This window comes from Acanthisitta chloris, unplaced genomic scaffold, assembly GCF_000695815.1.
Source record: "Acanthisitta chloris isolate BGI_N310 unplaced genomic scaffold, ASM69581v1 scaffold7110, whole genome shotgun sequence".
In the NCBI taxonomy this organism is placed as follows: domain Eukaryota; kingdom Metazoa; phylum Chordata; class Aves; order Passeriformes; family Acanthisittidae; genus Acanthisitta; species Acanthisitta chloris.
The window spans coordinates 76,555-88,113 of NW_008651026.1; the positions used below are offsets into that span (position 1 = coordinate 76,555).

The following is an 11,559-nucleotide window of genomic DNA, read 5'->3' on the forward strand; positions in this document are numbered from 1 at the left end:
AAATATGACAGGAAAGCAAAGAGTTTTAATTTGCAGCTGAAATATGTAGATGCATTCTGAAGAGGTCTCAAGAGCAGATGGCTTAGAGAAAGGTCACAAGTTTTCATCAAGATCTGGACTGCAAGAAGTAAAGGAAGGCATATTCTAATGTCATGCTTTGTCACATATGTTGCAACAAAACAGGATCAAGATGTTGAACACATTTGGAGTGTTTGCTTTATGTATAATATCAAGTTGATCCATTAGCAGTGATAGCCCCATGCTTCATTGTAATGCATTGTCATGAGCATATACACTGTCCTGCTTATGATTGTAGTAATATTTATGTAGTGAGTGAAGAGTTTTCAACTGCAACAAGGACACATGTGGGTGGGGGCTTAGGCCTAAGAGATTTGTTTGCTGGAACAGAGGGGGTGGTGTTGGCACTCACTATTTGTGAGAACAGAAAGAATATACAAAAACATATTGCAGCTGCTTCTATGTACTGCCCAAGAGATGTTACAGATATCAAGTAGGTGTTGGTTCAAGGTAAAAAAGAAAATTTTATAATAGAATTGCAAAGTGATTTTTTTTTTAAGGTTACTCAATGTATTAATTATTTTTTGCCTCTGGGGTTAAATTAACACTAGGTTCTAGGATTCTTTTTTAGTTTTTTCCCTGAATTTCTCCCCCATCCTCCCAGTAAATAAGCAGAGGTTTGTAACTGTAAAGTTGTGGACTGGAGAGCCCAAGTGATATTGTGCCTCAGTATGTGGACATCACTCACTCAGAAAATTTCTTTTTGGTAGAATTGTTCTTGTGCATTGCAACTACGTCAGGCTGTTGTGTCCAGTCTGTGTATATTCTCACCTGGTTGTGACAGTAGTGTCCAGTCTGTGTATATTCTCACCTGAAATAGTATTTACAACAGCAAAATACTGTGTAGTTGAATTTATAGCTGTATTGGGTGTTGTCAGTTTCCTTAGCTGTATATCCACAGTTAAATTTTTGTACTTTAAGTTTGTAAATTTGAGTGAGCTTTACTCCCTGAATAGCAGGTGGTACAATTACTAGTATAGCCATGGAAATGATCAAGTACTGGTTCTAAAAAAAATCCTCTGCCTTTTAGAGTCTTTGTGCTCTCAGTAACTCTTAACTTAATTAAAATACTGCTATCATAAAAATGTAAGTACCTTTTCAGTAATTATTTTTCAGTTATTACATACTTTAATCTCATATTTTGTTTTGTACTTTTCAAATGTATAAACTCCATGTGCTGAGCCCTGCATTTGTGGCTCTCTAGCATCACTGTCAATATCTAAGCTATTCTTATGTTTCTTACCTCACCAGCATCTCGTTGTTATATGCAGAACAGAAGTTGTGATGGTTCCAAAACCTGAATTTCTTGTTGAAGAGAGGTTGGTCCACACACATCTGGAAATACAGACTTAGAGTAAAACACCTTCTGGATTGTTAGCCAGATCTTCTTAGGCAGCACCTTGTGATAGTGGCTGAAACAACAGTTGAAATGTCCTGTGAAAGCATTATTTGAAAGGAGAACTGTAACTAAATACTTGGTGGTTTATTGAAGGAAAATATATCAATCAAGTTGCAAAGACTGGCCTAAAAAGATTACAAAATAATAAAAAATAGTAACAAAGCAGGATAGAGGGAAAAATGGGTAGAAGTGAATAACATTATTGAAAGACAAAGGTGTAAGAAGCACTGTGATGGTGAGCACATTCTGGAACAGATACTGGAAAGTTCGATGTTGCTTACTACCTTCACAGTTTGGCTGTTTTATTCTTTTGAATCTCCAACTTCCCATAATCAAATTTCTATGTTCTTGTAGGTGCAGAAATATGCTCCAGCCAGTGAGGAGCATCTGTCTCCAGAGCTACAGGAATGGACACCATATTCACCAAAACGTTCTGCTAGGCACAGCGATGGTTTTGTGCCTGCTGCCTTATATACTGGTGGCATGTCAGCAGGTGGGTGACAGGACTCATGACTACTTTCTAGGAATTCTCCAAGGGGTTTGTCCATATTGGACAAAATGTATTTCTGTGCTCTTGTCATAGTCTGAACATGTCTGCTCACCTTTTGGACTGTAAAGAAGTGAAACCTGTTTAAGAATTGCTAAGGAAACTGAACAAATTTTGGCTAAAGGATTTGTGTTTCATCAGTTTTTGTGCAGAAAATTTTTCAGTACATTAGTGGTAAACAAAGTGTAGCCTGTCCATTAGGGAGACAAGTAAGATTTCCAGTATTTTTGAAAGTGAACAGTAAATGGAGGCATCCCAGGCTTTAGCTGCTTAATTTCTGAAGGATTTCCAAGGTAAAACATGTAATATTCAGGAAGATCAGCTTATTAAGTTTTGCCTATTGGAAATCACATACTTTGGAGTATCTGAAGTTGAGTGCCCAAACTGGTTGTGATCTTAATCTAATTTATAGGTTAAATGTGAGTGTATTTGAGATACTAAGATGCTGAAGAGGGATTCACTTTTGCACAATAACTAAATCAAGTCAAACCTACATTGGGCAATACATGTTTATGTCTTGAAATGAAAACAACTTTTTCCTTACTGTATTCTATGCTAAGAGGAATTTTTAAGATAGATTTTGGCTGAGTACTGAAGGATGAGTGTACTTAAAAGAACAGCTTTACTAATAAGTTTCATAAATAAATGCTGAAATTCTAGAATTTAAAGTCTCACTAGCAGTAGGAGTTTTTGAGGCAGCAGAAGAGAGGAGCAAGAATAATTTTAGCTGTAGTCAGTTCAAGTGCTGAATCAAAACTTGCACGCTGCTCAGATGACTATTCAGAGAGAAATTCAGAATTTTTGTTGCTGTACAAAAACGTTGTGTCCTTGAAAACAGAGAGAATCTTTTGTTCGCCCCTGCATATTGAAATGATATGCTGTGAATGGCTTCATTTTTGGTAATATAATCCACTTTATTACTGACTCATTTCAAAATTATAAACCAGATTTTAAACATGGATGTGCTATTTACAAGGTGCCATATTGTGCTCAATAATATGTTTATACGTTAATGTTTTTATCATACATACAATTGTTATATTGCATAATTATAAAAATGTTTAGGTATATTTTAAATCTGTAGTTTATATGCTAGAGCTGTTGTTAATAATGTGTTTTTATCATCTGAAGCAGGGACGGTACCAAGAAGCTTAGCACCATGCCCTGCAGTGACTGCTGTCATGAGAAATCCAATCTATACTGCCTGGAGCCATAGAGTTCACACCAGCAATTGCCCATCAGTTGCCAGCCAAATATGTCATCAGCATCTGCATCCCAGGTGTTTAGAAATATGTATCTCCTTAAAATTTTGTTTTCAGTAGGATGAAATTGCTTCTGGTAGTTTGATACAGTGCAGAGTGAAACTCGCTGCTGTCATGTGTTGACCCGGGGTTCTCAAAATCATTATTGCATAAAAGTGATGTGCCAGTTGCTGTCATGTCTTTCAGTAATTGATGGATTAGGTTTCCCTCTTGCCCTACTGACTGATACTGACAAATAAATTAATTGTTTTAATTGACTAAAGAAATTCATTTTTTTAGTCAACTAATTTCTAATATTTTTTCTTGTCCTTGCCAAAAAAACCAGAGCCTTTTCCTTTTTTATATACTGCTTTAGACTATTTTTCCTCTGACTTCTCTTAATTCATAAAACGATGGGACAATGGGGAAGTGGGAAGGAGGGGAGTGTTCATTTTATTAATTAACTCGAAGCTACCCAAAATTTTTTGTTGCCCAGTTGCTATTTGCTGAGGTGTTTTGCCCAGTTCTAACTGTTGCCCTGTTCTCCTTTTCTTTTCATGTAGTTCCCAGCATCAGGGTCGCCTGAGTTTGGACCTAAGTCATAAACACTCCAATGACTACTCTGAAAATACTCGTACAAGAGCTTCTCATGGTTCAAATTCATTACCATCTAGTGCCAGACTTGGTAACGAGTTTTTTTTATTTATTTCCTTTGAGATTCCTATATATTGGAGACAAATAATAAATGGAAAATCCCTTAAATATCTGTGTTATGGGATTGTCATAGCTAGCAAAGCCTAAAGGCTTCCTGTGTTCCTTTGCTTCATTTTTTGTGGGTTTATGTGGTTTTTTTGTGGATTCCCTGGAAGTAGCTGTGTTTAATTGTTGTTTACAGTCTCTTCTGAAGTGCTGCGTGTGAGTTATTTTTCTTTCCGTGCCTGTTGCTTTTTGCAAGTACTCTTACAGAGTAGGGGGGCATGGCCGAAGGTTGAGGTTCAATGAGGTAGAGAGAAGAAAAGTAAAGGAGAGAGCCCCCTGAGCATAAAATAAAGATGACTAATGGCCTAATGGAAATTGTATTGTTGGAAGCTAAGTTATGCTTATGATTAGTTGATTAACATGTAAAATTGTTTGTGCCCATCCAAGTGGTACCAAAGCAAATGCATGCTTTGTAGCAATGACATTTTAACATTTTAGATTTATTTAAATTTTAATTATGTAATAACTGGGGGTTCGTGCATGTTTGTGTTCCTGTGTTCCATCCAGTTATTGGCAGTTACATCTGAATAGAATATGGCAGCTTTGTAATCACAGCAAAAAAGGGACTTAACACTCTGCAACCAGTATCAGTGATTAGGTATTCATCCTAGCAGAATGTAAGCAGATTATTTTAAATGCCTTTTGGAAAGCCCCATGGATTCTTAGTAAACAGAGAGGCTAGAGTCTCACTTGGACTTCGAGTTAAATTTCATTTGATAGGAAAATACTTTTTCATGCGAGATTGAACACTGCATATATACTGTATAGCTGCACTGTGCTTTGTTTATACTGACTGTGTAATCAAGATAATTTACTAGAAGTATGATATTCACAATATATGTGAGGGTATTTATCAAGGCTTTTGCCTTGATGATTCAAAGGCCATTTTAATGCTCATTGAAGAAGTAGATGTACTTTTTTTTTTAATGCAGTTGCTTTTTCTTTTGTCATTGTAATGTTTCCTTGTTTTAAAAATAGGTTCTTCGAGTAACTTGCAATACAGAACAGAACGAATTAAGATCCCTTTAACACCAAGATATCCAAGGTCCATGATGGGCTCTGACAGAGGTGAATTATTTCATAAGTAATTTTAATCATACTGTTTTCACTATTACCGATACAGAGCCTTAGCAGTTGTTAAATCAGCTTGTGCCCAAATCTAAATATGACAATTTTGTTAAGGTTACAAAATGCGTTTTGCCACAGTAATGTTAAAAAAGCCCAACTTTGTAATTAAAGTTGTTTTTTCTTTTAGTCGACTCTAGTATGTCACACTAGGTAAAAGTGCAGACAAAATGCAAGAAAAGCATTGCTGTATGTTTTATAGGGTTGGGTTTTTTTCTAGAATGGTGCCTTGAAAGTTTTAAATGGGATGACCTGCATTTTTTTCCATTCTTCAAGTGTATTATTTGCTCACTGGTTTATTGCTGATTGTAAATTATATTTTGAAATGCAGTGAAAATATTTCAGTGATTCACTCAAAATTGCTTGGTGGAGGATATTTAAAGATGTGAAACAAATAGTAGTTGGAGTACTTGTAGGCTTAAGACTTTCAATTTACAACTCTTCACTGCCATCATTGCTCAAATGTTCTGTAGCTTTCATGGCTGGTATGCAGTGCTTTTCCTAATGAGGCAAATACAATTCCTACAAATGGCTTTCATTTGTGATTAGTAATTTCAGGTTTATTTTCTCTAGTTTTTCAGAAGCAGCAAACCATGTCAGGGCACTTGTTCATTAGATTACTTAGGGAGGGTGCAACCACGGTAAAGATACAAACAAAGTCATGTGAAGCTTGTTTGAAATTTCAGTTTTCCAGTCTCTGTATATGATTCATGCTGGGGTTTTGTTGGGTTTTTTCAGGTGTTTAATAATATATCTCCTATGCAAAGGGAAGGGCTGCACATAAATATTTGATTTTAAAATAAACCTACATATTAAATTTTTATTTTACTTCTCCTTTCCTGCTTTTTATTATTTTCCTTTCATTTTGCATTGCCAGGATTTTTCAGACATGCTTATGGCATAGCTTGTCTGTAACCTTGTCTTCTTGTTGAGAGTGGCAGTAGTTGTATGTGCAGTTAGAGAGGACAGGACAGACTTAACATACAGTCATTAAGGACAGTAAGTTTGCACTGTCTGAAATGAGCTACCTGGTCTCCCTAAGCTCCTTGCATGACTAATAGCGTGCTAGTGACCAGCCAGTCCTTTTTCTTGTCTCAGATGTGCACGGTGACTTTTACTGCGTCTGTGTAGATCTCCAGACTGTGACAGATGCGTGATACTAAAACTCAACTGTTGTTTTTCCTTAGGCTCCTTGTCACACTCTGAATGTAGCAGTCCCAGCCTGATAACTCCTCCCCAGTCACCTCTTAACTTGGAAACGTCTTCCTTCACCAGCAGCCAGTCTCAGAACTCCCTTTCTACGTTACCTAGGATTTCCATTAGCCCAGTGTCTGTTGGAGAACGTAGAAAAGATAGGTAAGGTGCCCACGTCTTTTGCTTTTAATACAAATGTGTCTGAGGAAATTTTGTGCATTTGTTTATTAAGCTGAAGGAATGTGAACATTTAATTTAAATGACAACTATGTAGGTGCAGAGGTGCATCTCAAGCCCTGTTATTTGATGTTTTTATTTTGTTGTATGTAAGAGACCTTTGTGTGGATTTTTATAATTAAGTGATTTCATGAAGGTTTTGTTTCTTTCATGTTAGATTAATGACCACACCAAGTAAGAGCAGTCTAAATTGGCATACACCCCTTTGGCTGAACTACCTCACATGCTTGTTTTGTACTCTGGAAATCTAGACAAAATTAAGACCTAGTAACATCCATAGCTAAATACTAGGTGCCTTAGTATTGCAGAATATATGCTCTAACCACTGTGCCTTGATTCAGTTTAGCCAGATAACATGAAAGATTGAGGGCATAACTGTGAAGAACATACTCATACATACAGATGGAATTTTACTACTCTGTCTGATTCCTTTGGCTGTATCTGGACCACCACTAGTAATAGAATTGTGTGTGTAACTACTTGATGAATTTGAATCTGACATACCAGCTTTCTTAAAAACATGTGCTTTGTGTTTTAATGATGCTCTATCTTATGACTAATAGTTTCCAGACATGTTGCTTATGGTATCAGTCTTAGACATCTGATTTTATTTTATCATGATCTGGCTAGACTGAATATATTATAAAGTTTGCATGAATTCAAAGCATAGAACCGTAAGACACAAATTTGAATCAGACTTTGATTTACAATAAGGCAGCTGAATGCCATTCTGGCAGTATAAAGAAGCTATGATGTGTTGGAATAGATTACACTTAAGTGGACTTCAGGATGCCATTGTATGCTTAATTTATGTAAGAGCACTGGCCATAAAAATGTGAATGATAAAGCAATAAGGATATTCTGTGTTCTAACTTTTGTGGTAGTAATAAAAAGTTATTCATAAAATGTTATATGAAACTTTTTGTCTTGTTTGAAGAACTTGTGACTAAGTCATTGTGGTAATTCTAGAATGTCTTGTGTGCAAAGGACAATGTTACTTTGAAAGGGAATGTAAAGAGGTTTCTGTGAATTTTCATTCCTTACTTCAGTGTGACTTTTGTACTACGTGTACTCAATTTGTGTTCTCGTATAAATGTTCCTTTGTCACTTGCAAATTCAAAGTCAGAATGTCTTTTCCCTTTCACATGACTAGTGATGTTAATGTTCAGCTGAACAAGCTAGAGTCTTGACACCTCTATATCTGTGTCTTTGAGCACAAGATATGTCTTATGATCTCTGGGAAATGATTTCTGTTAATGGGTGAAGTACAGCCAGGTTCCAGCCCATCACTCTCGCCATGCTTGTGTATAAACCAAAGTCTGAATTGACTTTCTAAAAGAGTATAATTCTAAGGTTTGGTTCTAGATGTAAAAAAAACCCCCCAAAACAAAACAAAACCAAACAACCAAACAAAAAATCCCAGACAAAACCAAGCACTCTACCACCACCACCATCCCCCCCAAAAAAACCCAAACAAAAAAGCCCTAACAAACACAGAGTTTTTAATTTTAGTTTAGAAAAGTAGCTGATTTGAACCTATCCTAAGAAAATGTTTGAAGATGCCTAGATAGCCTTTTTAATGTTCTTTTGGTCTTAGAATCTTTCTGTTCCCCACAAAATGCAAATAAGTCACTTGGCCTTTCTCCAGATAAGCCTAATAATAATAGAGATGAAAAAATATATCAATGTTTCTGTTTGTTCTGTTGATCTTAGTTTAAATGAAAATTTAAAAAATTGATCAATTAAGTCTTTCTCCTCTAATCAGTATTAAGTGATTCTGGCAGGCAGTCTGAATATTACAGAAGAGTGTGCTTCACTTGAGTTTTAATAACACTGCTCATCAAGTAAGACACCTTTTTAATGTTAGTCTTTTTTACTTTATTATTAATTCTCTACTACATGCATAACTAGTTCTCTCATTTTGTATTTGCTAGCATTCTAAAATCAGATTATGTGAAATTTGTATGGATTTGATTCCTTCTTATTCCAATCCAAAAACAAATTAAAAATGCATGTGGTAGATGGAAAAGCAGATAGGTACAATAAATAAAGTTCAGAAAGATGTAATTTTAGTTTTTAATGAGGTAGTATGCCTCATAATGAGTGGGGAAAAAAGTAAAAATAAAGTTCAGGAATTTTAGTTTTTTTAGAGCTAGCACAGTTTACTTAAGTTAGGCTACATACAGAAAACTGAGTTTCAGTAATAAGTAAATCTTGCTTTCACTACGTTGGTGGTCAAGCTGAGGGCAATACCTCTAACAGTGATGTTGATGTTTTAAGATTACTGTGTTTGAGTTGCCTTCATGCCAGCAGACAGTTTTTATCTTTCATGCATTAATAAGCTGGCAAACTATCATGCCCCTGCTGCAGAAGGCTACCTGTTCCCTCTGCCCCCAGCCCCAAATCCTACTCTTCCCAAAAATACCTTTCCTCAACCTGGCTCACTTCAGTGATAGTGATGTCTGGTTAGCTCTTCTGGTCTCTGACCAGCAGAATAAAATAATTTAAGCAGCTGGCACAATTTATAGAATGTCTATATGGTATAATGAAATGTTAGGAAAGAAAACATTGAAATTAATGCATGTCAAATGCCATATAGTGCTATTTAAATAAAAAATGCACCACACCTGACACCCAAACTGTTTCATTCACAGTGAGCTTAACTGTTAACATCTAGTGATGTCTCTTGCTGTGTAGATATTATTGAATTTATAGTAGTATAAACCAGGACTTTTTAGAAGGCTGTACTGTTTGTTTATACACAGCATGAGTGGACCAACCTTGTTTGTATGGGTGGATACATCTTAAATATGGGGGGAGGAAAGGGGAATGTATCAGGGTCTTCTTTTGAATAAGCTATTTTCTTGTTATTCTTACTAGTGTCTTACTACTGTTTGTCTTTTTCTAAGTGTTCTTGTCTTCTCAAATCTTCTACATCTTTCAGATATCTGTTCCGTAATAGGTCTTTTCTGAGAATCCCTGTGGCTCCTAGGCCTAGGTTCTCATCACTAAGGAGTTTGAGGTTGGCCTGATCTAAGGTTGTCCTTCTCGAGCAGTATTGCGCACTCTGTGCTTTTTTACATGTTTGGATAATTGCCCTGAGGAGAATTTGCATGGTAATTGTAATGCTACCATGCAAACTGCTGTCTTAATGGCTTGAGTTTGCAACTGCTTAATTTTCATTACTAATTTATGTTTCCTAGCCTACAAATATGAAATATGATATTTGTGCATTGTTGTCCTTTGGTTTACCACCTTATTATTCATTATGTTTATTTTCACTGGCAATAAAGACTCCCAGCATTTGTATTTGTAACATACCTTTCTGGAATATGGTTTGTAAATAACAGTGGTTCAATTACTTTTGTATAATTTGCATCTGGAAGTGTCTTTCCTATCAAAGTCATGACCATACTATTTATAATTCATATTTGCCATAATTTATAGAGCAGTCATGTACCTGGTATACATTTACTTTTGCCACTGTACATTGCATGGTATTAAAGGAATGCATTTAAGAGAGTTAACAGTAGTGGGTTTTTTAAGTAACTGTTTAAAGCTATTTTATTATTAGAATTCAGACAGGCATAAAGTATTGCATGTAACTTTGACATTGTGATGGTTCAAGTGCATTTTTTTCCAAATCAGTTTTAACTATCTCCTCTAAAAGGCCCTACATGGAAGAACCACGTCATGTTAAAGTGCAGAAGGGTTCTGAGCCACTAGGGATTTCCATTGTGAGCGGAGAAAACGGTGGAATATTTGTCTCTAAAGTAACAGGTGGGAGCATTGCCCATCAAGCTGGCCTTGAGTATGGTGATCAGTTACTAGAGGTAATTGTTTGCTTACTATTCCTGTGGCTTAATGAATCAGTTTGTATGACTGCAGCCATAACTGCTTTCCCCAAGAGAGTATCTTGTGAAAGCTTGTGTGCTGTGAGATGGAGCAAACAGTACTCTGTGTTACAGTATTCCATAGTTCTGATTGTGTTGGCTTTTTGTCAGGCTTTGTAATAAAGTTGATGTCTTGTGATGGTAGATCTGCAATGCATCTTATATAGACATAATTAAGATATTCCATAGTTCTGATTGTTGTGGCTTTTTGTCAGGCTTTGTAATAAAATTGATGTCTTGTGATGGTAGATCTACAATGCATCTTATATAGACATAATTAAGTTTTAAGCTAGCTAGTTTCAGTAATTTAAACAGTATAGTCCCAACACCATACTCTGCCTGGTAAGGTGAGTAAATGTGTAAGCAGCTGACTTTTACTGAGTTTCATGCTGCTGTGCCATATCCTTAATTGACATACCTGGTTGAAAAAATTTCTCAGGTAGGCTCAGTCATGTTTTTGCCTAGAGTATTAGATAAACATATGGAATAGCATTTTGTAAAGTATAGAACTGCTTTATATTTGTTAGCTCATGTTAGAGCATCTTCTGTTGCATAGTGTGTTTATGATACTGAAATAGACCTGAAAAGTTCCAAATTTATCTTGAAATTCTGAATTTATTCAAACTAGTGATCTGAACCAACTTGTATTTAATCAGTGGTAGCAAATCATAGCACAGCTCAGAATACATATGTCTTTTAATAGTGAAAGGATTGTTAAACTCATGGTCAGGTTACCAAACATTTTAAAATTGTGGTGATTCCTTCCAAGGAGTAAACCTTAGTAATCATGGCATAACAATATTTTAATCCTCCTATTTACTCCGGAGAAAATATGTCAGCATTTAGATATTAAGCTAATTAGAACACTGAAACAACGATTTTGGTAGTTTCCATTTGAAAATTTGACATCCTGGTTTGTGCCATTTTTCCATAGTTCAATGGAATAAATTTGAGAAATGCAACAGAGCAACAGGCTCGACTAATCATTGGACAGCAGTGTGACACTATTACTATTCTGGCCCAGTATAACCCACATATGTATCAGCTTGGCAATCATTCACGATCAAGGTAAGGCTGACTAGGCTC

General features: G+C 35.9%; 1 protein-coding gene across 1 annotated transcript in view; it reads left to right on the forward strand.

Annotated features, from left to right (window-relative positions):
- Window positions 1–11,541, forward strand: part of DLG5 (discs, large homolog 5 (Drosophila)) — a gene marked incomplete at its 3' end in the record, with an annotated part of 83,845 nt that extends 72,304 nt beyond the window's left edge. The window contains exons 16-22 of the mRNA XM_009071325.1: window positions 1,832–1,970; window positions 3,156–3,303; window positions 3,829–3,950; window positions 5,003–5,092; window positions 6,337–6,505; window positions 10,251–10,413; window positions 11,408–11,541. Coding sequence (XP_009069573.1) covers window positions 1,832–1,970; window positions 3,156–3,303; window positions 3,829–3,950; window positions 5,003–5,092; window positions 6,337–6,505; window positions 10,251–10,413; window positions 11,408–11,541 — 965 coding nt within the window. The remainder of the gene's footprint in view (window positions 1–1,831; window positions 1,971–3,155; window positions 3,304–3,828; window positions 3,951–5,002; window positions 5,093–6,336; window positions 6,506–10,250; window positions 10,414–11,407) is intronic.
- Window positions 11,542–11,559: the final 18 nt, after the last annotated feature.